Raw genomic sequence first — 25,635 nt, forward strand, 5'->3', positions numbered from 1 at the left:
TTTATATTTCCTATGGTGTTTTTGTCTTAAAACATCATATCCAAACGCATTCCGCATGACATACCTGTATGTAACAGCATGATTTTCAATATACGCATGCAATGTCATTGAAGACATAATGCACGTGAAACTTGGGTATCACATCGTGTCATTGATGGGTATAAAAGATCCATCACTGTCTTTGATTTATTCACTGTATTTGGGATTTGGGGAATACAGAATGCCATGACTGAGCCGCTCCAATCAACCTATTGCTATAGGTCTCCTGGAAGCAGGACAGTCTCAGATTACAGTTGCCCGTCGAATGAATGTCCATCAGAGCACGATTCTCGTCTCTTAGAGAGATATCACCACCAGAACTGGATTGAGTGAATTGTGAATTGGCCATGTGACTGTTGCTGAACTATACCAGATCATCAATGTAGCTGCAGCTAGATGTCTTCCTCATCTATCCTCAAAGGTTCAGGACAATCATCAGATATTTTCTGATGAACAGAAATGTGAAACACTGCACTTATTGATGACATCTGTGTGAAAGGCCTTTGTAATTTTGACATTGAAGCATCCCCATTGGGCTCCACTCCTTGCGGATCTTTTTTACGCATTATCGGAGTTTTTGCTCAGATTGGCAAAACCAATACAAGATTATTTGGCCAAGGCGCAGGCTTGAAGTGTATGGGTGTTCAAGAACTTAGGAAATTGTGTGTGGGTAGTCGTTTTAAAGATCGATTGTATGGAATGCTGACAGCCATTCTTATGATATCGTCTTAATAGACCACAAAGGCAATTTCATATGATTATGAAAATGGTTCGCATTTATGAGTGTATGAAAGTTGACAGAACTTGACCTTCTGATACAATTGAGGACATCTTCCTGCACCTACAACTATTGTCCTACTGTGGGGTAGGTAAGTCCCAAAACAGTCAAGTAAATTTATGCTTAGCAGATTATTTAAACGTAGTATATTTGTGATTTTATTTTATGGCTAAATTTGACTAAATTCGCCTGCGGCTAAAGGGATGATGTAATCCAGCTATGGTCCATGCAGGTAGCACAAGTACTGTAAGTCCCCATGGTCCCAAGTATGGTGATCTACCTTCAGTTGCTGGTGTCCGCTTCTATATTGTATTGTCCATAATATAGGTTTAATTCAAAGTTCCATGCTAGTTTTAATTATCATCTGTGATAATCTAGTTATTTTACTTCCCTTTGTGGACAGAATTTATAAGATGACTTTATTTATTATCCCCAAAATGACTTGTTTTAGTCACGATATGGCTGAAATATTGTCGATGTGACTATAATAATAACTCACTCGCTAACCCTTCCTGCACCCGTAGTCCCAGGATAATACAGGTCCCAATTAACATACAGATGATCATGAGCATCAATTATCATTTAAAGACGGCCGTGACAGAACAGGATGGTTTTAGACAAGAAACACATTTAAGCCTCGTCTTGGTCAGTTGACTGGATATAATAAATACACTGTAGTATAATATGGTGGTGATATATATAATAGTCAATGCACATTGTCCGTTGTATGTTATTTTCATGTAAAACATCTGGCTGAACAGTTTTCTATTTTGTGTTCTTAATTACCAACAAATAAAGAGAGCTGCAAAGCACACGCATGGCTGGAGATATACAATAACACAAGTGATGTACATATCTGATAAATAAGACAAATCAAATATATGATCATTTAAAACTTTTCAATACATAAGATTTTTGTCTAATAATTGAAATAATAGAAATCATTATATTAACCTGCAGTATCTTAAAATATTATCAGAAGTGAATTATAAAGTTACAAAGGCCGGTTGGGGTAGCCTAAGACCGGGTTTGATTCCCCTCATGAAGTCCATTTCTGGTGTCCCACGCCGTGATATTGCTGGAATATTGCTAAACTAAACTCATTCAGTATTTGCTGAAGTCATGGTAGAATTCATTTGTCGTTGTTACTTTTAACACTCAATTGCCTATACTTTATAGAGTATGCGTCTCATGCTTTAAGTTAGGAACATTAATTTTGCATACAAATTGTACAATACTCTATATAACAATGAGCTTACCTTCTACAAATTAAGCACAAACCACAGTATGTGATATATCTGTTTCCGTTTGATTGCACTGTCAGTGAAAATGCCAGTCTGTTTGAGTGGCAACTTTGGAGTTGATGAGTAATAAGAGAGGCAGGTTACTTTCTAGATAACAACTTCTTATTTATATTATGACGCGATGTTTCTGCATAGATTCTTATACCGTTGTCAAACAAGAGTGAAATAATACAGCATAGAACAGACTCGTATACATATAATGGGAGCAAGACAATTACCACCCAGTTATTTTTTCTATAACAGTGAGGACAATTGACACCCAGAATTTTTTATGCAATTGTGTTTAAGAAAATGAATGCAGGTTGTCAATAAACATTACTTTAGATGATGAAGAGTCAATGTCCTGGGTGGCAATTGCCCTAGGTGGCAATTGTCCGGTGGCCATTGTCTGGGTGGCAATTGTCCGGTGGCCATTGTCTGGTGGCAATTGGCCTAGACCCACATAATTATAATAGGGATTAATTAAGATAACGTGATGGTATGTATGAAAGTGATTAACAACATCAAAGGATATCTGGTAATTAATGCAGTAACAACTGGAGGTAACCAACTGTTCGGGAAGCGGGACAACATATACGATAAGATTAATTATCAGAGATAGCTGGAGGGCCCTGTTGTTTTTTTTATCAGAGTTGATTCCAACCAGACAAGTACACAACCAAGATGACTTCATCACCAGCATTGAAAATGGCCTCCAACAACAAGCGCCAGGAGACTACCCACGCCACCAGATTAAAGCCAGCCCACAACCTCACAGGGAACAGGTCAAAATGGCCACACGACAAAAGGCCACACAAAAAAGTCAAAATGGCCACAACCCCTAGTCAAAATGGCCACAGCAAAAAGTCAAAATGACCATAGAAAAAGTCAAAATGGCCACACATTATTTTTTTTCATAATATGCCTAACATTTGTGTTATGTGAAAACTTGATGTGTATTACAGTTAAACAAATAATGTTTTCAACAAATAACAAATATATATATATTATCTTTTTTTATGTACATACAGTTTTTGACTATTTACTTTTACACGACATTCATGTAGATAAGTTTTTTTAATACTCACAGCATTTGTATTATTTGATATCAAGGTGTGAAAATGACAAAAGAACATTAATGAATATTGTTCTTGAAATGATTTCTTCGTGGATGCTTTGAGATTGTTACTTTTTTCATTCCATTCTTTAGAAAATCTTTTTCAAACCTGCGCTGGAAAAATCCCTATGCTTTCTGCGAGTACAGACACTCTGCGAGTGTTGTGTGAAATGACTCTTTCATGTGTGTACTGTGGGCCTCCGACTGTTTATTGAACAAACCTGTCTACCGGTTATATAAACTGACCACATTTGTGCAAACAACAGTTATGGCAGCATAATGTCAGAGAACGCTCAAACCTAAAATGTGACATAGAATTGTCAACTGTTTCTAAACACGAGTGGCTGTGTTGAACAGCTGGACTCAAGTTTTACTTGATCAACTTGACCGGGATGTTCATTTGCACACACCAATGACTTTCAGTGATGACTGTATAGAAACATTAACATCTTATACACTCATCTGTAAACACAAGTGACCATCAGTGTTCCATTGCAGATGATCGGGCAAGCCAAGTCTGACATATTCATTTGTAGACTAGACAGCGTTAATTTCGAGTGACCAGACAAGTTGGACTGAAAACCTTTTGTGTGTAACAACATCTTTATTCATCCGTAGACATAGTTACTATCAGCGTTGAAGTGTATGCGAACAGGATAGTTCGACTGAAACCGTATTCATCAGACCAGAATTGAGATATTCTTCCGTCGACACCAGTGACAATCGTCGTTGATGGTGATGCATCATGTTAGTTTGTTTGAAACCTTTTCATCTGATCAAATTTGACATATTTACCTGTAAACTCCAGTTACTATCAATGTTCAGGTATGAATGGTCAGGCTAGATGATTTGCAATCTGTGACCATGTTTGGCATATTCACATGTAGCCGCTACTAATGACTTACCCCTTCAGCAAGTTCACAACAAATCTGAATAGCGAGGACTATTGTTGCAGTTACTTTGGTTATTGGTCAACCCATCACGTATCCCACAACTGAAGGCGACATAGGTTCAGTTGATTCACACTTAAAGGAACTACTCGTGGGACCAGCAATGGTACTGACATTCGTTGACATACTCACTGGGACGATGTTACGTCGTCATGGTACGTGATGTTTCGATTGGTCTGAAAGAACCTATCTCCAGTTATTGATTTACCACATCGACTGTGCAGTGCGCACGCAACCGTATTTAGGCTTTCCAAACAATATGTTCAACATGTAGATACGTTAGTTCATAGATAGAAAAACGATTACCATATATGTAATATTATACAGTACAACGTATATATGCGCGACAGTTTGATAAATAGCGATCATTTCTTGGAGTATTGCAAATTATGTTCCTTTAAATTAAATTCCACTGTAGGTAACACAACCACGTACAGAGTAATGGCCAAGGTTTGTATAAATGTTTCTTTCACAGTATTAGTGATGAATATAAGGCTATTTTAAGTGTAGCCAAACACGTTGAATTAACGAAAGTCTTATGTTTCAGGTACTGGCATGTCTTCGAAGGAACGTATTGCTGATAGCAAACCTCACTTCCGTTACTCTGGGTGTTACAATAGGACTGTTGTGTCGTCCTCTCAACCCGTCTCCTGAAGTGGTCACCCTCATCTCTTTTCCTGGAGAGATATTTTTCAGAATGTTGAAGATGCTGATTTTGCCCCTGATGGTGACAAGCCTTGTTACTGGTAATAAAACAATTTTTTTATTCTGTTTATATCTCCACTACCCCCATTAGCAACGACAATACTCAAATGTGTTTTGATTTTGTTTCAGTAGAATATTTTTTTTGTATCATGTATCAGCTTCATGTTGGTTTTTGTTATAATTTTAATATAGTAGAATCTTATTCTTCCTAAACTGGAAATGTATAATATATACTATTCACACTTTGCTAAGGATCAAATCATGGATTCAACAGAAAACTATGATATGGGGCCAAATTTGGTTTAAATATCTAAGCTTATTGTAAGCATGGACTCTAGTTTTCAGTACGTCCTTTCATCTTGTGGAACCCATATCTGCTACTGACAGGTGTTGTGTACTCGTTCCATGATTTGCAAAATGGTTGATTGGTGCCATGAAAACCATTTTTATGGTTACTCATGTATCAAGTGCATAAGGTTAGATTAAAGTGACTGTTTGTCTAAAGAGGGGTTACCAATTATCCAGTTTGAAATGGATACAATTTCAAATTATGAATCTACGTTTAAGTAAAGTTATGATATTTTTTATCCTTAGCAAAGTGTGAGTAGTATATATGTTCTGGTAATCGGTCGTAAGAGGCGACTAACGAGATCGGCAGGTCAGGCTTGTTGTCTTGGTTGACACATGTCATCGTATCCCAATTAAATACATCGATGCTCATGCTGTTGATCACTGGATTGTCTTGTCCAGACTCGATCATTTACAGGTGGAATATTGCTGAGTGCGGCGTTAAACAACAACCACAATTTCCATCTAATCCTTTTTATTCCTCACAACCACGTTTAACCATTACGTTTGACAGGGCTAGCAAACCTTAATGGAAAGTCTGCAGGCAAGATCGGTCTGATCACCATCGGCTACTACATCTTCACCACCTTGGTTTGCAACCCCTCGTCGGCATCATCCTCGCCATCTTGATCAGGCCAGGTCATGTGATCAGCAATGACGTCATCACAGTCAAGTCTGTAGACGATACACCCTCGCAGTCTGCTCGAGATGTGTTCCTGGATTTAGTAAGGTTGGTATCCTACTACTACTACTACTACTATTGTTATTATTATTACTACTAGTGCTGTTTCTATAACAACGAGAGAGACATACGAGACTACGAGAACAATCTTAAAAGAATTACAAAAACGACAAGACCCTTTCCACATCCATAAGACACCTCTGCCAAAAGTCGATTTTACAATTCTGTTTGCTTGACGCCGCATTCAGAAGTATTACAGCTGTAAGACAAATTCTTCGCATCTGGACCATGAGATACGATGACAAAGCATATGTTTAGGAATCACTATCAAATAGTCATGATACCAGGTGTTCGCAAAAGGTTAGGTATCCTGACCCACCGGTGGCATCCGTCCTAAACATACGAGTGAGTGAGAGTGAGAGGAGTGAGTGAGAGTGAGTGAGTGAGCTGCGGTGGAATTGGAGGAGTGAGTGTGAGTGAGCGGAGGAAGGAGAGTGAGTGAATGGAGTAACTTAAAACAAACAACTAACTTTTAAAATTAGGCAGATACAGTATAGACAACACAATATAAACGGGCTGGAGATCACCAGCAACTGAAAGAAGGTCACCATACTAGGGACCATGGGGACCTGCATGGACCCTAGCTGGTTTTACATCGTCCCTTCAGATGCTAAGTGATTTTTTGCACAAATTAGCCAAAAAATTATAAGAACATATATACTACGATTAAAATCACGGACAATGAAAAGTACTTTAAATGATTTGGGACTTCATACCTTCTCAGGGGGACAGTGATTTTACACTACTTCAACCTCTTTGACGGTATAGCCACTAACAATCAAAGCATTATTTAATCATTCTCACAAATTAAATTTGTTTTAAGAGATTAATAGCCAAACACGTTGAATTAACGAAAGTCTTATGTTTCAGGTACTGGCATGTCTTCGAAGGAACGTATTGCTGATAGCAAACCTCACTTCCGTTACTCTGGGTGTTACAATAGGACTGTTGTGTCGTCCTCTCAACCCGTCTCCTGAAGTGGTCACCCTCATCTCTTTTCCTGGAGAGATATTTTTCAGAATGTTGAAGATGCTGATTTTGCCCCTGATGGTGACAAGCCTTGTTACTGGTAATAAAACAATTTTTTTATTCTGTTTATATCTCCACTACCCCCATTAGCAACGACAATACTCAAATGTGTTTTGATTTTGTTTCAGTAGCATATTTTTTTTGTATCATGTATCAGCTTCATGTTGGTTTTTGTTATAATTTTAATATAGTAGAATCTTATTCTTTCTAAACTGGAAATGTATAATATATACTATTCACACTTTGCTAAGGATCAAATCATGGATTCAACAGAAAACTATGATATGGGGCCAAATTTGGTTTAAATATCTAAGCTTATTGTAAGCATGGACTCTAGTTTTCAGTACGTCCTTTCATTTTGTGGAACCCATATCTGCTACTAACAGGTGTTGTGTACTTGTCAATGACTCGTTCCATGATTTGCAAAATGGTTGATTGGTGCCATGAAAACCATTTTTATGGTTACTCATGTATCAAGTGCATAAGGTTAGATTAAAGTGACTGTCTAAAGAGGGGTTACCATATTATTAATTATCCAGTTTGAAATGGATACAATTTCAAATTATGAATCTACGTTTAAGTAAAGTTATGATTTTTTTATCCTTAGCAAAGTGTGAGTAGTAGATATGTTCTGGTAATCGGTCGTAAGAGGCGACTAACGAGATCGGCAGGTCAGGCTTGTTGTCTTGGTTGACACATCACATGTCATCGTATCCCAATTGCATACATCCATGCTCATGTTGTTGATCATTGGGTTGTCTGGTCCAGACTCGATCATTTGCAGGTGGAATATTGCCGAGTGCGGCGTTAAACAACAACCACAATTTCCATCTAATCATTTTTATTCCTCACAACCATGTTTAACCATTACGTTTGACAGGGCTAGCAAACCTTAATGGAAAGTCTGCAGGCAAGATCGGTCTGATCACCACCGGCTACTACATCTTCACCACCTTGGTTGCAACCCTCGTCGGCATCATCCTCGCCATCTTGATCAGGCCAGGTCATGTGATCAGCAATGACGTCATCACAGTCAAGTCTGTAGACGATACACCCTCGCAGTCTGCTCGAGATGTGTTCCTGGATTTAGTAAGGTTGGTATCCTACTGCTACGACTACTACTACTACTACTACTATTGTTATTATTATTACTACTAGTGCTGTTTCTATAACAACGAGAGAGACATACGAGACTACGAGAACAATCTTAAAAGAATTACAAAACGACAAAACCCTTTCCACATCCATATGACACCTCTGCCAAAAGTCGATTTACAATTCTGTTTGCTTGACGCCGCATTCAGAAGTATTACAGCTGTAAGACAAATTTTCGCATCTGGACAATGAGATACGATGACAAAGCATATGTTTAGGAATCACTATCAAATAGTGATGATACCAGGTGTTCGCAAAAGGTTAGGCGTATCCTGACCCACCGGTGGCATCCGTCCTAAACATACGAGTGAGTGAGTGAGTGAGTGAGTGAATTAAAACAAACAACTAACTTTTAAAATTAGGCAGATAGTATAGACAACACAATATAAACGGGCTGGAGATCACCAGCAACTGAAGGAAGGTCACCATACTAGAGACCATGGGGACCTGCATGGACCCTAGCTGGATTTACATCGTCCCTTCAGATGCCAGTGATTTTTGCACAAATTAGCCAAAAATTATAAGAACATATATACTACGATTAAAATCACGGACAATGAAAAGTACTTTAAATGATCTGGGACTTACATACCTTCTCAGGGGGACAGTGATTTTACACTACTTCAACCTCTTTGACGGTATAGCCACTAACAATCAAAGTTATTTAATCATTCTCACAAATTAAATTTCACATACTACATGTAATTACAATGCATACCAGATTCATCAGTTAAATCAATTTCTTTTCAAAACTCAATGATTAAATGAACATATGCATTATTAAAAGCTTTCATAATTTTTAAATTGAAATACAAATCCCTTGAGATGGAAAAATCAACACAGTCAAGCAGGACATTCTTTCATCACAAGGGATACAAAATGGAGGATCCTCACCTTTTAAGACATTTATTTTTGAATGGCCAATACGACATCGTCGTGTACGCCTCTTCAAAACTGGACTGACAACCCAAGTATGTATGCATGTAATTATTTATGCTTACTTGGGTGTCCCACTTCTTCTGCATTAGATCATCGATATAAGATATGGAAGTATGGAATAAGAAGTGGTGTCACTGATTGTTGAGTGCTGCCTTGGCAGCAACATCGGACATTGTGTACCCAGAAATGCCAACGTGGCTGGGTAACCAACAAAAGACGATGATGTCGTATTGGCCAGTAGCAAGACCATTATACAATTCAATGATTTCAATTAAGAGTGAATGTTTACAAGAAATATTTTTAATAGCCTCAAGACAGGAAAGAGAGTCTGAAAAAAAAATATTGTGTATTTTTAGGGTGTCTTTAAATTTACTTAAGAGCCGTTAATATGGCGTTTGACATAGTCAATTTCAGCCTCAGACATGGAGAAATGCCTTCAGTCTTCACATCTGCAGTGGTCAAACCTTTACTAAAGAAGTCTCATCTTGATCCTGACATGCTGGGCAACTACAGACTTGTCTCAAACTTTCCTTTCGCCTCAAAGTTGATCGAAAGCACTGTGGCTGAAAGGCTATCCAAACGCCATCTCTTGGACAACTTCTAATCTGCTTATTGCTCCAATCATAGCACAGAGACTGCTTTGATCAGGCCTTGAATGACTTGAGACTGGGCGTCGATTATAACAAGGTTGGCCTTTTGACGCTGCTAGACCTTAACTCGGCGTTCGATACCAGACTTATCGACAGACCCAGGAGTGACTTTCAGATTGTGGGAACCGATCTTAAGTGGTTCAAGTCCTACTTAACTGACTGATGTCAGTCTGTTGTCATAAATGGCCAGTGTTCACGCAAGATCCAACTCACATGTCATCGGACAAGTTCTTTTCTCCCTTTACATCAAGGAACAGGGATCCATCATCGAAAACCACCTGCTCGGCCGCCACCAATATGCCGACGATTCTCAGGTGTACACATTCTTCCCTCAAGACCCAGTGCAATCTTCTACTGCTCTTAAAGATCTTGGTCAGTGTTACACTTACTGTGTTGTGTGAGGTGAAGCAATGGATGCTCAGCAATAAGTTATAACTCAACAGTGCCAAAACTGAGTGTAATTTCTGTTGGGAAAGCCAAGCACAGAAGTCAGTGTGAGGTCAGTTCTTTTCAGTTTGATGGATCGTCTGCCAGTTTCTCTGAGAAGGCCAGAGACCTTGGTGTCGTCATAAATGCTGATCTGTCACTTGATGATAATATCTCTCATAGTGTGCAGGCCTCCTTCACGTCCCTCGGGAATATTGGAAATATCAGGCGCTACCTCACTAGAAACTCAGCAGCTACTCTTAAACTATCTCTTGTTGTCTTGAAATTAGACTACTGCAACAATCTATTGATTGGTGTCACCAAATCTCAGCTACAGCGTTTGCAGTGAGTTCACAACACAGCGTTGTCACACGAACAAGGAAGTACGAACACACCACCCCTGTTCTTCAATCACTCCATTGGCTACCAGCTGAAGAACGAATTCTCTTCAAAGTCTTACGCATTGTGTTCCGTTGTCTCTCTGGCTCTGCTGCTCCGGTCTACCTCTCAAGTATCCTCACTCCATATTTGCCTTCTCGATCTCTGCAGTAAAAATCTCATCGTAGTCCCGAAAGTACGATCAACTCTACATGGACGCAGAACCGTCTCCTACTCAGCTGCTGTAGAATGGAACAATCTTCCTGAGCATCTCCGCCTCTGCACTGATCTCTCCTCGTTCAGGAGCCAGCTCAAGACATACCTCTACAAATTAGACTCCCAATAATCTCTTCTTTGACTCTGTTGTATATAGGGGGCGGTGGGGTAGCCTAGTGGTTAAAGCGTTGGCTCGTCACGCCGAAGACCCGGGTTCGAATCCCCGCATGGGTACAATGTGTGAAGCCCATTTCTGGTGTCCCCCGCCGTGATGTTGCTGGAATATTGCTAAAAGCGGCGTAAAACCAAACTCAGTCAGTCAGTTAGTCTTGTATATAATGACTCCGGAACTCTTTTTTTTTGGTGCGCTTTGAGCATGTCACTGACATGGATATATGCGCTATATAAATAGTCTATTATTATAATTCTGCTGTAAAAATAGAGCTGTTATCTGGTATTCTATCAGATATTGTTCTGTATCCAATGGCAGTGGCACACGCCACTGCACCACCATCCTTGAATCACAAATGTAATATTGAACAACTGGAGCAATATCTGCTAGCGAATCTCCATGACTTTGCTGAATGCCACACTGTTATCTGTTGTGATCTGAATGCCCGTACAGGTAAACAGAACAATGTGTCTCCTAGTCTTGATGATGATAATAGGAATCATATATTCCAAGCGAGCGCTGATGATGACAACTATCCTATTGATGGTCGTTATTCTCACGACACTGTTGTTAATAATTTTGGTAATCTGTTATTAGATTTATGCTATACCTTCAACCTGTTCATAGCGAACGGTAGAGTGTATGGAGACTCGCAAGGCGAATATACGTTTCATGGGCAACAGGGATCAAGTGTCAATGACTATTTTATTGGTTCACCAGACTTCTTCCAATTTATTAACTTGTTGAATATTGGAGACAGAGTAGACTCTGATCATTTACCATTAGAACGGACTTGTCTATTTCCAAATATGAACAACTCAAGTGATAAAAACCATATTGATGATTATAAAGAAAAGATTGTTTGGAACGACGCCTGTTGCGAAATATTTTTAGATAATTTGAAAAGTAAGACTTCATTTTATAATGACCTTCTCTTATCGAAACTTGAGTTCGATCTAAACGGAGCTTTTGATGGGTTTGTCCATGTCATATTAGATTCAGCAGATTGTATGAAGAAAAAGACTAAGCCGTTTAAGCAAAACACCCTTAAGTGACGAGTGTAAATCTGCGCGACGAGACGCGCGCAAAACACTTAGACGTTTTCGGTGTAGACGCTCGAGAGCAACAGAAATTATTTTTGTAAAATGAGAAACAAATACAAAGCTTCATGTAGAAAATTCAAATCTAACCTGCGTAATCAAAGATTGAACAGATTGAATGATTCTATCCACAATCCTGCTATGTTCTGGAAACAAATTCGTTCATTTAGAAAGAGATCAAATCCTAAAAGTAATATTTCAAAATGTGAATGGATGACACATTTCAAGACAGTTTTTTCTAATGATGCTGTTTTTCCAAGCGATGGTTATTCCTTCGATGATGATATTATCTCTTCGAATGACTATGACACTGTTGATCAAATGATTTTGGAAACACAAATTTCAGTAGATGAGATAAAGAATGCTATAAATAACTTAAAGAGCGGAAAAGCAGCTGGTCCCGACAATATTATAATCGAAATGATTAAATGTTCTCAAATCGAGTTAATGCCCTTCCTCCATAAGTGTTTTAATACTGTATTTGAAAGTGGTTCGTTTCCAGAAAGCTGGTCTCGTTCAATTATCGTCCCTATACATAAAAAGGGGGCTCAAGACAATCCAGATAATTATAGAGGCATATCTTTACTGAGTGTTATTGGGAAAATATTTACAACTGTTTTAAACAACAGAATCTCAAACTGGTCAAATCTAAGAAACTTAATTCCTGAATGTCAGGCGGCTTTTAGAAAAGATTATTCAACTACTGACCATATCTTTACACTATATGCAATAATACAAAAGTGTCTATCGCGTAATAAACACAAACTTTATGTAGCATTTGTTGACTTTAAGAAAGCTTTTGACTCTGTGGATCGTTGTAAATTATGGCACTGCTTACGAAAGTCTGGTTTACAAGGGAAAATGTATTCTATTTTAAAGTCTATGTACTTGAATATTAAATCATGTGTTCGTTGTGGTGATGATGTCACCGATTTTTTCGACTGTCCCATGGGAGTTCGGCAAGGGTGTATTTTAAGCCCTGTATTGTTTTCCTTCTTTATAAGCGAACTGTATTATGATATTTCCAATGCAGGTAAACATGGTGTGCAAATGTTTCCAGATAAGATTGAAATTTTTATCCTCCTTTTGGCCGATGATGTAATTTTAGTGTCAGATACTATCGTCGGTCTACAAAACCAAACATAGTTATCTTTAGAAGAGGTGGGCCTATCGCCTCTAAAGAAAAATGTTTTTTGAGTGGCAAAAATGTATCTATTGTTAATTAGTATACCTATCTCGGACTATTGTTTTCCCATACCATGAACTTTAAAAAGAGTGTTATAGACCTGAAATCACGTGCTAAGAAGGCTCTTATTAATGTTATGTCGGTTTCCCAGAATTTTGGAATTTTAACCACGAAAATATATTTTAAATTGTTTGATGCACAAATCCAACCGATTATGCTTTATGGGTCTGAAATTTGGGGATTTCAACGTCATGAATGTCTAGAAAAACTACACCTTCTAGCATGTAAAAGATTTTTAAATGTAGCGCGAGCAGCACCAACTTGTATGGTTTATGGAGAATGCGGTAGATATCCGATATATATAAATTCACAAATCAGATGTTTAAAATATTGGTTAAAGATCCTTGGAATGCACGAACAAAGAATCCCCAAACTAGCTTATAACATGCTTGTACATTTAGATGATAGGGGTAAGACAACATGGGCGTCTCATATTAGAACTCTTTTATTTTCTCATGGCTTTGGATTTGTGTGGCTGTGGTAAATCAAACAGTTGGTAATATTAATCTATTTCTTAAGCAATTTCGAGAACAATCTGTTAGCATGTATTATCAAGAATGGCATTCCTGTCTAGACAATAGTTCAAGATACCAGTTGTATAGATCACATAAGAGCTTAATTCAACCAGAACTATATCTAACTGTATTGACATCTAGAAATATCAGACGCACACTTGTCAATTTTCGATTGGGCTTGTTAGACTTATCAGTAAATAAGGGCAGACGATTTTCAATAGAGAGACGTTTAAGGATATGTCCATTATGTAACTCGGCTATAGAAGATGAAATTCACTTCGCTTTTGTATGCCCACATTATGCTGATTTAAGAAAAAAATATATACCAAATAATTACCTGTTAAAATATCCTTCATCTGCCTTTGCTTCCATTCTATCCTCCAAAAATGAAAATGTAATACGTAATCTTGCGCTTTATGTAAAACATGCTGTTTTCCTTAGAAGCAATATCTTATCTGAACTGTAATTTCTTTGTGTAATGTCTGTAACATGTGCTGTATATATACTTGTATTACTTGTATATCGGCCGGAGGCCTTAAGTACAATAAATATCTTTGACTTTGACTTTGACCTATCTGTAAATAAGGATTTATATGTATTACATTTTATTTTAACTGATGAAATTGTTGTATATATTGTAATTCATTAGTTTCGGATGTTTTAAATGTTGTTAGTGTTAGGTCAACTTGTGGTCTCACTAATTGCCAAAGAGGAGAAGCAGCCAGCAGCAAAAAGGAAAGGTTTAATTCGTGAATAAGTGAAGATTTTTTATTATAATGATAGGTCCTCGTAAAGAGGATTGAAAACACAGTTGTTTGCAGGGTTGGACTCACTGAAACAGTTTTGTAACAAACTGCAAGGAGGATACGGAGGTTTTGGAGGAGGTTCATCGGCCTCGACGTAGAGACTGTCAACAGGTGAAGTTCGAAAGGATCCAAGGCAAAGTCTTAGACCTTGGTGATGGACAGAATCTAATAGTTTAAGGTTGCTTTTGCAGGCTGAACCATATACAATGGAGCCATATTCAAATTTGGACCGGATAAGTGATCTATATAGGAGTAGAAGCGTAGTTTGATCCCCTTCCCAATTAGAATTTGAAATGACTTTTAACAGATCAAGTGCCTCCGGGCATTTAACTTTAAGGGATTTAATATGTGGCAAAAACGTTGAATGGGAGTCGAACATAAGACCCGAGAACTTGGGACTCCTTTACAACTTTGTTGGGGGTGCCATTTAATGTTAGTTCAGGGTCTTTATGCGGTTTGTATTTGCGGCGGAAATGTATACAATTTGGTTTTGATTTAGAAAATTTAAAGCCGTTTTCAAGACACCATTTATTGATTTTATTTAAATACAACTGCAGTTGCCGTTCAATAGTATGCGTAGTTTTCAGCAACAAGAAATATTAAAATCATCTACAAAAGGTGATCCAACGATTGAATCATTTAATAAAACTGATAAACTGTTGATCTTGATACTAAACAATGTGACAGACAAAACATTGCCTTGTGGGACACTCTGATCCTGATTATAATGTTCAGGCAGGGTGTAACCCACGCAGACTTGAAATTGTCTATCATTTAAAAAGTTGGATATAAATTGAGGCAAACGGCCTCGTAATCCAAAGTCATGTCAATCTTTTTAAATACCATGTTTCCATGTAGGGTTGTATGCTTTTTCTAGATCGAAAACGACCGACACTGCATTTTGTTGATTAATTATGGCATTTTAAACAAAAGATTCTAAACGCGCTAAATGATCGATGGTACATCTGTGTTTTACGGAAACCAGATTGTATATCTGTTAAAAGGTTATTAGTTTCCAAGTACCAAACAAGTCGATTATTTAGCATGCGTCCCATGGTCTTGTACACAAAGTTGGTTAGGGAAATTGGTCTATAGTTAGAAGAATCAGTATGATCATGTCCAGGTTTAGTGATGGGAACAATTATAGCATCACGCCACGTTGAAGGAAACTTCCAGATGTCCAAATGCCATCAAAAATATGTAAGAGCGTCTCTAAACATGATTCTAGTAAGTGCTTCAGGAGTTGAGTTGATAATGTATACCATCAGCTCATGAAGAAGTATCGTGAGCCTGGTCAAGAGCAGCATGAAGCTCATGTATGGAAAACAGTTTCGTTGTAATCTTCCCCATTATCTGAATTGAAAGTAATAGATAGCCAACGTCTCACCAAGTTTATTTGCAATATCTCGTTTATTAGTCAATAATTGGTTTCCGTCTTTCAGATGGTGAATACTAGATTTATTGCCCATACCTTTGATTTTCTGGATCACGTTGCATACCTTTGATATCGGCATGCGCGAATTGATTTTTGATACATAGTTACGCCAAGATTGGTGTTTACTTTGCTTGAAAGTACGCCATGCATTGGCGTTTATAACCCTAAATTTGTCTAAATTATGGACCATAGGATGGCGACGGAAATAATTCTCAGCCTTCTTCAGTGCCTTCCTAGCCTGTTTGCACTCATTGGTGAATCATGGTTTTCGGATGTGTGGCATTGCAGAGGATTTTGGGATACACTCATCAGCTATATTATTGAGTGCATCAGATAATTTTTTTTTATGGCATCAGTAACTTATGTAAAATGTTGAGGTTTAAGTCTGTTACAACACAGAGTTTCATATAAATGCCAGTTTGTCTGACAGCCTGCAGATACTTTAGTTACTCTAGAGGTTGCTTCTGATGTTGTTCTGGTAATGGAAGCATAAATTTCTGAATGTTCTGAACTTTGGACAAGTTCTTTTGCATCTGCAAAACTAATGTTTTGCGTGAACTTTATCTTCTTGATTGTCATTTGCAATCAGGACAGTCTTTAAAGTAAGATGATCCCCTGCGCAGTGTGTGTATTTTTTTACATTGCTGTCACAATCTACTGTTTGCGTAAATGGATTGTCTGGTCCAGACTAAACTAAACTAAACTCACTCACTGATTTACCCACTCCGAAACACATTTTACCGGTTCCTCCTCTCTTTTAGCCCATATTCTGGGACATGCTATGGCAGCGTTCATAATGATTTTAAAGTTGTAATCCCAACTGGTAGTATACTGTTAACAATATTTAGACCCATATTTGAATAGTTGACGAAGGTTGTGCTGTCAACAATCTAGAAGTCACCTGTGATTATAGTTATGTCTTACCTGTCTGTAGAAAAACAATGAGTCTTCAGCCATGTGTTCTGCCAAGTCCACGTTCTGCAACGCATTCCTATAAGTGAACAACCTGGATGAAATTGTGTTCGTTGTGGAAAATGATAGTGTTGGTATTTCCTGAAAAGTGAAATATTTGACACATTTTGGGAAACTGATTTTTGTCTCAAAATGCTGCTTAAATCAAAGCATCAGTTTCCTTGTGCTGGAATGTACTTTAAAATGTTGCGCCTCTAAGGGATGCCAGGATCCTCTGATTGTGCTTCCACCCCCATTTGACCTTATCGGTTGCTTAATTGTTCAGCACAATATCAGAATTTAGAATGTCCAGTCTTAGAATGTGGCAAACTGTTTCCCACGGACTTTCTCCCACGTGAAGCTGTTACACAGTGATATAACTAATATAGTGGTTGAAAACAGCGTTGAAACCAAATCCCTTACTCCCGGACTGATTACAGCATCCTTACATCGACTGTAACTGTACCAGGCCGGGTAGGAGATGGCTAACAATTATGGAGTATATGTGTGTGTTCAATATGTTCGTTTCGTTAATGCCAAAGAATTGCTGACATACATGTATATTAGTTTAATATTCAAGCCATATGACGGCGCTCTGAAAATATCGATTCTGGGCCAGACATCCATGTGATTAACATTATGAGCAACAACTCACGACATGCATATATTGCCGGGGACCAATTCTAAACTAGTAACTAATAAATGCCCTCAGATCAGTGACGTTCCTTCCAGCGAATGACAGTGTTGTTCAATTTCTACTGAGAAATGTTTGCGGTTTTTGTGTTTATTAAGTAAACCTTTCAACAACAACAACACAAATATTACACCCATTACTTACCCCTAATGTAACATTTGATAAAGTGGAACATTGTGACAACAAATTAACAATATATTTTTTTCTGTTCAAGGAATATCTTCCCTGATAACATAGTTCAAGCAACATTTGTAATGAGTGGCACCGTGTACGTGAAGATGGACAAACAAACTGCTATACAAAATGAACAAAATTTCTTCAGTGGAAAAAACTCCAGCAATAATGATACAGATGTCAAAGAAGTTCAAGCATGGACACCGACGTCCGTCTACAGGCCAGGGATGAACGCGTTAGGTATGATACATAATACTCAGTTGGTCATTTTCAACTGTAACAAATCATTGATAAATATAATACCATCAACAAGACGACATGTTTGTACAGCATAACAGTAAGGTATAATCTTTTACAAAACAAAACATGATCCCATCTGGCTGCGAACCATTTGCAACTTTTGTATGTGACTATCAAAGACCCTTGAAACCTGCCTGTTAATGTCTGAAGAAATGCCATTTTATTATAGGGATTAAACAGGGTATTTTGTAGGGATACTTAATGTAATCGATGTGTCTGTTTAACTGTCAGACTAAAGGTTCTGAGAATGCAATGATAGCCTTGAAATGTAAAAGTGAGTAGTGACTCGACTTTTTCTCTTGAACTTAAAGATGATTGCGTACAGTGACCATGTTCTTCCATGACGCTGTTTCAACTTAATTTAATAAGCCTCTCGTTCTTAATACGAACAAGCACGTTTTCGATTTCATCACCTGACTTGATATTTGAAAAAAGGAAAAGGAAATATATATTAAAATGAGAACTAAGAATCCGCCAGTTGTGTGGTTCCCCCTTGTATGTCAAGTTTTACAACATTGAGAAATAGTTACCTCAAACAAAATATGTCCATCCAAATAGAAATGAAATTGCATTTTGCTAAGCAAATCTATCCAAGTCTATGTGTTATGTAATGTTACAGAAAAAATATGCACTTAAGTAAGTGTATGGCTTCTATATTAAAATGTACTATATGCTTGTGGAATAAGGACAAATAATTGATGTTCAACTTGTTTCCTTACTGAAAAAATGAGGTGGGTGCTATAGTTCATATGATTCTCGTGATTCGTTTACAACTTTGCCTACAGGTATATTAAGCTACTTCGTCATTTTTGGAGTTATCCTTGGTCGACTTGGAGACAAGGGAAAGGTCGTCTTGCAGTTCTTCGTAACTCTAAACGATATAACCATTCAAATGGTGTGGCTTGTGATGTGGTGAGTGTCCTAATAATGGTCCACAGTCGGGTATACAAGACACCCAAATGAATTTGTCTACGACACCTTGAAGTGAACACCTTTGGTAGCAAAAATATTGAAACTAAATACAAATTGCTGTGATTGTTATTTATCAAGCTCCTGATCGTATCACCATCTTCTTATATTGTTTCCGAATTGAACAATAGTGCTAAAAAGAATCTTTTCGCATTAAAAGCTAACCATACCTTTTAGTTCTTCATTTTATCAGTTCTTCTGAAAAACATGTTAGAAAGCTAGTGAAGGTTGGCAAGCTTAATTTACCCGAGTTTCTGCTTTAACTGTGTCAACGTAATTTCTATGATATATGTTGCAGGTATTCACCAGTGGGGATAATGTTTCTGATAATAGGGAAGGTGTTATCCGTGGAGGATCTGACAAGCACGGCCCAACAGCTCGCCATCTATTTAACAACCATCATTGCTGGCGCCAGTTTCCATGTTCTGATACTCTTACCTCTGTTGTATTTTGCTTTAACTAAGAAGAACCCGTTCAGAATCATCAGAGGAGTAACACAGGCGATCGTCACGGCTCTTGCAATTGCTTCCAGGTAAATAACTAAGGCTATGTTGTTTAGTCTGTCTCGCAGTCCCTCATTATTTTCCCTTTGAAGCAACACTATCCTATCAATACAGAAGCTCAAATGAAGCAAGTTCAGATATTTTCTCTCCCTTCTCATTAGGCCTTCTTTCAAATTTAAGTATTTGAATAATTGTTGTTCTTTTCTATCATAATATGTAGGTTTAGTAGGCTGAGTCTATATGACACGCAATGACATTTACAGTAACTACATTAACATGAGCTTTGCGTTTACAAACTGATAATTATAACTGATATTTACTGCAGAATTTCCACCGAATACTGACCCCTGACCATATCTGCCTATAGGTATATCCCATGGTCCTTATCTTGTTTCACTCGTGAAGATTCTGGTTAGAATTGATCTTCAGTAACCCATAATGCCTATCGTAAGGTGTAACGTACCGGATCAGGTGGTCAAGCTCGCTGACCTGGTTGATACATGTCATCGTAGATCGATGCTCATGTAGTCAGTCACTGGACTGTCTGGTCCAGACTCAATTATGTGCTGACCGCTGTCATATCACTGGAACAAGCTCGCTGTTCCTGGTTGATACATGTCATCGTAGATCGATGCTCATTATGTCAATCACTGGACTGTCTGGTCCAGACTCAATTATGTACTGACCGCTGTTATATCACTGGAACATTACTGAGTGTAGAGTTAAACAACAACCAGTAAACTTTATTTTGTTTCACATTCAGCTCTGCCACACTGCCAGTAACTATCCGATGCTGCGAAGAGAACCTGAAGATGAACAATGCCATCACTCGCTTCGTACTACCTCTTGGGGCAACGATCAACATGGATGGTACGGCAATCTTTTATGTGGTATCAGCAATCTACGTCGCCCAGATGCATGCGATATCCCTGCATTTCTTTGAGATGATTCTTCTAAGGTAAAATAGGAAATAAGTGAAACATACACATATCTATGGCTTGAAATTAAATTGTTATTATTATTTCCATATACATATAGTATTTGTAATCTTAACACGTACATGGCATGTAATCATTTTGAGAACTGAGTTATGTAAACACAGCATAATCTTTTAAAGTACGCACCAGTGGCCGTATGCATATGAACTACAATTTGCCTATGGAACGATGTGCAAAATGTAAAGGATTATTTACTGCTAAACTATACCATTTCAAATTAAGTTTCGATTTCGGAGTTAAAATGGAATATGATTAGGGGTGAAACGACCCCCTAATGGGATGAATTGAACCAGTTTGGAATTCGGATGAAACAACCCGGGTGAAACGACCCGGAACCTTGATAACAGATACAGTGTTGTTCCCCTTGGTTTCCCGAACAGATAAATGATTCAAAGTAAAGGTTTAAAGCACCTTCCAAGATTCATCAATCTGCAGCAACCGGCGTTTTGGTCTTTCTGCATATTTGAAGGACTTTGTTCGGAAAATCCTGAAAATATTTCGATATATTTGGTGCAAATGGTGATCTTTTTGTGTGTGATTTTTACCTCAAATAGATTTGACATTAATGTTTTTTCATCTAATTCCAAAAATATTTAGAGGCTCTATAATGAAAATTTTCAGCTCTTTATTAAATTTCATTTTACATCCGCGAAAAAAGATTAATGTACTTTCAGGATTACATAATCATAGTCACAATTCGGGTGTCCTGCCATTTGTGAGAACTCCCAGTTGTGAGACACATTAATTAATGGTTCAGTGCACACAGGGTCGTGCTTCCCCATCCCTACGATGAAAGTGGGAACACCCCTGTTGCTGAAGAGTACCCGCAGGAGGCATAGTTCATTCATGAGTTAATCAACACAGAAGACATTGTTCGTTGAAAAGCATTTATTGTATCGTGTTATCTCTCCGGATTAGAATAGGAAACCATCAACCCACATACTAAATGCTCGAGGAGACTTCGGGTGGTTAATTGGATTCACTGTGTTTCATCCCATACCGATGGTTTGGCTCTTTACTCTTTCACTAGTCAGGGGCGGTAGCCTAGTGGTTAAAGCGTCTGCTCGTCACGCCGAAGACCCGGGGTCGATTCCCCACATGGGTACAATGTGTGAAGCCCATATACGGGTATACAGCTAGAATATAAGTGTGTGTCACTGATAAAAGATGCGGTTGCCACTATGTAGGTTTTGAAATATATGGTTTCTTTGTTGTAATTTTTTTTAACATTCATATTTAGTGAAATGCTCAAGATATGTAAAATACCATTCACTAGCTCAACAAAACTGGGTATAACGGCGATTGTTTCAGTCTGTGTACAGTGTTGACAAGTGTGGGTGCTGCAGGAATTCCAAACGCTGCTATTGTGACATTGATGGTCATCCTGTCTTCTGTCGGTCTGCCAATTGAGAGCATCTCTATCCTGCTGGCGGTGGATTGGTTCTTGTACGTATCATACAGCCCAGGCCCCTCCCTGATCTATACCTCCTAAATCATTCGTTTATGGAGCTAACGAAATGAAAAAAGGATGTAATCAGTCCTTCTTTTTTTTTTCACCATTGGAGTGAACAACATTGGTTAACGAAAATGTGACAGCTCAGCGTTACATTGATGATGACACTCTTCGTCCAATTGTCATATCATTTCCACAGCTGCCACGTGACATCATTTGATCTTGTCCATACAATTGACCTCATGCCTCTATATTTTATGGTTTTAACCTAGATTGATGTAAAACGATTATAGAAAGGTTTCTTTTGGTCGTAACTTAAATTAGGGTTGATTTGAGTACTTCAAGCAGTGACTGAAACAAACAAATGAGGTGCAGGCATCCATATGAAAGAATTCCTGGAAAGGTAACAAGATGTGTACTGCTGTTATACGGGAAGGAAATCTCAGGAAAGTTAACTCAAAAGGTGATCACTTGAAAGAGGACTGACTGACTGAGTTTAGTTTTACGCCGCTTTTAGCAATGTTCCAGCAATATCACGGCGGGGGGAGACCAGAAATGGGCTTCACACATTGTACCCATGTGGGGAATCGAACCCGGGTCTTCGGCGTGACGTGCAAAACACAAAATATTTTGCACAAGTACAAAATATACAAATCTTGCTGTTATTAGAGCAATACCTAAATGACAGGTTTCTTCTGAGAAAGGAATATCCCGAGGAGGTGTTTTCCGAAGTAAACAATATCTTACGCACGAGAGTCTCTAGAATTCATAATATTTGAAAATAATGTTCAAAATACTTTAGATAGAAGAATCGTCAAGAACCCTAACGCATTCTTCAGAAACACATTTTATACTGAAATAACAGCATTTACTACAGATTTACAGACCCTAATTTCAAGCATCATCTACTCTACAGGGGCCGGGTGCGCACAGTCGTAAACATCATTGGGGATTGCTTGACAGCCGCCATATTGGATCACTTCTTTCCACAAGCTTTGGTTGACGTCGAAGTCGAGATGGGGCCAGAAATATCCCTTGGTACCTCTACCGATGAACATAACAGGACAGAAATAGTGTAATATGTCTTTTTAGTTTATCAGGTATATAATGTCTTATTCCGTAATGATTGTATGATTTAAGATCCAGTATACTGTTGCTGCAACAGAAGAAAGAAATACGGGTCTTCTCATGTTGTTAATATGAATGTTTATTCATTATAACAGTAGTGCATATATATTGATAAAACAATAATGTATACTGAGTGAGTGAGTGAGTGTCTTTAGCTCCTCCAAACTTGGAGATTTACAATTGAACAGTAGAGAAGAGTTAGTTAAGTGTTACGACAAATGAGTCCACTGGAGAGGAAGAATAGTCCCACAGGGGGTAGCAGTTTAAGATCCTCAGTATCGAAGGAGTGTCTCCCAAGCAGAGTTCTTGTTTGTTCATCGAGTTCCATGGAGTCCAACATGACATACGCGTCTTTGCGAAACGTGTCCAAGATGGAGAGCCACAGAGTCTCTCGGTTGTCGCAAACACGCTGGTCAGGGCATTCATGCAACAGGTGATGAGGCAGGCATTTATAGACTGCCGAGCATAGCTGGCAGTTACCTGGTCTAACTGGTGTAGCAATCATATTCACAACACCTTTGAGTGCACGCTGTAGATGAGGGATCTGTCGTCCCAGAGTCCAGAGCTTGGAAGGTTTGTAAGATTGATGCAGATAATGGAACAGGGAGAGTTCTACATCGCTTGAGGTCCTCTGCTCGAGCAGTGTTGTTTCAAGCTCAGTAACTTTGCTTTTCACAATTGTTTTCCAATTCTGGTTGACGGGAAATGTAGTTAAGCTGACGTTATTGATATAGTCAATGCAATCATAAAACACCAGAAGCTTGAAGACTTCAGGAATGTAACCAAGGAAAGGTTTATGCCTATAGAGGAAGAATCTGTGTAGTCTGAAGAGGAGGACGGATCTTGCTGTGCAGTTTACTGTACAGTTGATTATTCTTCCTAGCAAACTCATCTTTCTGATGGCGATCAAGGAGGAGATGGGTAGGATTCCAATCATGGACAAAACAACATCAGTCCTTGAACGCACTGGCAAGCCTTGAATCAGCTTCAGACAAAATCTGTGTGCTCGTTCCAGCTGGAGGGTGTGTTGCCGGGAGAGATTGTAGAGAGTCTCAGATCCGTAGAGGGCCCGCTGGAGAACAACAGATTTATACACAATAGCAGAGGTTAAAGGATGCATTTCACCATCAAAGGCTCCAATGTTTGTTGTGCTAAAAAACGTTGCTTTAAGTTTTCTGCAGATAGCGTTGATTTGCTGTGAGGTGTCGGATGTCTTGTTGACCTTGATTCCCAAATGCGTGTAGCTGCTGTCTTCCTTGACATCCTGAGCACCAAGAGACCATCTGCGCTCTGAGCGTTCGTATGACGTCATGTTCTCGTTGAAAACGACGACAGTACTCTTCTTGACGCTAAATTTGAATCTCCACTTGTATGCGTAGCAGATATCCACGAGAGCCTGTAAACCATTCCTTAATATAAAATGCTTGTCATCCTTTGTATTTGTTCTACAGTATTCACAAAAACGCTCCTCTTACGGTGTTTTATCCCATCCTACTGTTATATCCTCATATTATGGTTTCCGCATCGCATTTTGCGTATATATATATATATATATATATATATATATATATATACGTGTGTTTGATTGTATATATATATACGCACAAAATGTCTAAAATAGTACAGGTGTTCAGTCATAAATATTGCATAGATAAATAAAAACAGAATGCCTTTTTCTCCAACATGTTTCGTTCTTTATTCTCACTAATATTTACTCTCACTAACATCTCACTAATATTCTTTAATATCACTATATATATATATATATATATATATATATATACATATATATATATATATATATATATCTTCAAATGATGATTTTTGACATTTAACAAATATTTTACAGGTTGCAGTAAGCATTTCAGTTGGCAATATAATTCAAGCTTGTGATTATCGTTGATGTTAGATTGCCAATACTGTGACTGTATGGTTAAAGCCCATTTACACTCACCTCTACGTTTTGAGTACATTGATTTGACCCTAGTATGGTGATCTACCTTCAGTTGTTGGCAGTCTATAGCCTGTGTTTATATTGTACTGTCATCTATAGTTAAACCGTTTTAGATTTGTATTACTAGTTTTAAATTTATATCTGTGATATTCTATTTGTTTGAGTGACATTCTAGAAGTTGGTGGTATAGAGATGACAAGACTTTATGGATGATCAACTTTATTTTAAAGAAGTTGCAATTGATCATCCATAAAGTCTTGTCATTTCTGTGATATTCTAGTTCTTTTACTGTCCTTCGTTGACAGGTGTTTAAATTCTATGTATAACATTTAATTGTTCTCGTCACGATATGACTGAAATATTGCCGATATGACGATAAATTTCAACTCACTCACTCACTCACATTGATTTGAGGGTGTTAAATATCTTTCCAGTTATTCCATTCTTCTTAAGAACATACATTAAAAGTAAACGCTTCACCG

At 38.1% G+C, this 25,635-nt stretch overlaps 1 protein-coding gene across 1 annotated transcript; it reads left to right on the forward strand.

Moving 5' to 3' along the window:
* Positions 1-2,784: 2,784 nt before the first annotated feature.
* LOC124267313 (excitatory amino acid transporter-like) lies at positions 2,785-22,110 on the forward strand. The gene is made up of 9 exons (XM_046702231.1): positions 2,785-2,885; positions 5,855-5,945; positions 6,833-7,031; positions 7,872-8,085; positions 17,889-18,088; positions 18,934-19,060; positions 19,416-19,649; positions 20,384-20,490; positions 21,965-22,110. Exons 1-9 carry the CDS (start codon positions 2,785-2,787, stop codon positions 22,108-22,110), a joined length of 1,419 nt encoding a protein of 472 aa, XP_046558187.1.
* Positions 22,111-25,635: the final 3,525 nt, after the last annotated feature.

This window comes from Haliotis rubra, unplaced genomic scaffold, assembly GCF_003918875.1.
Source record: "Haliotis rubra isolate DU_JTF1 unplaced genomic scaffold, ASM391887v1 Scf130, whole genome shotgun sequence".
Lineage (NCBI taxonomy): Eukaryota > Metazoa > Mollusca > Gastropoda > Lepetellida > Haliotidae > Haliotis > Haliotis rubra.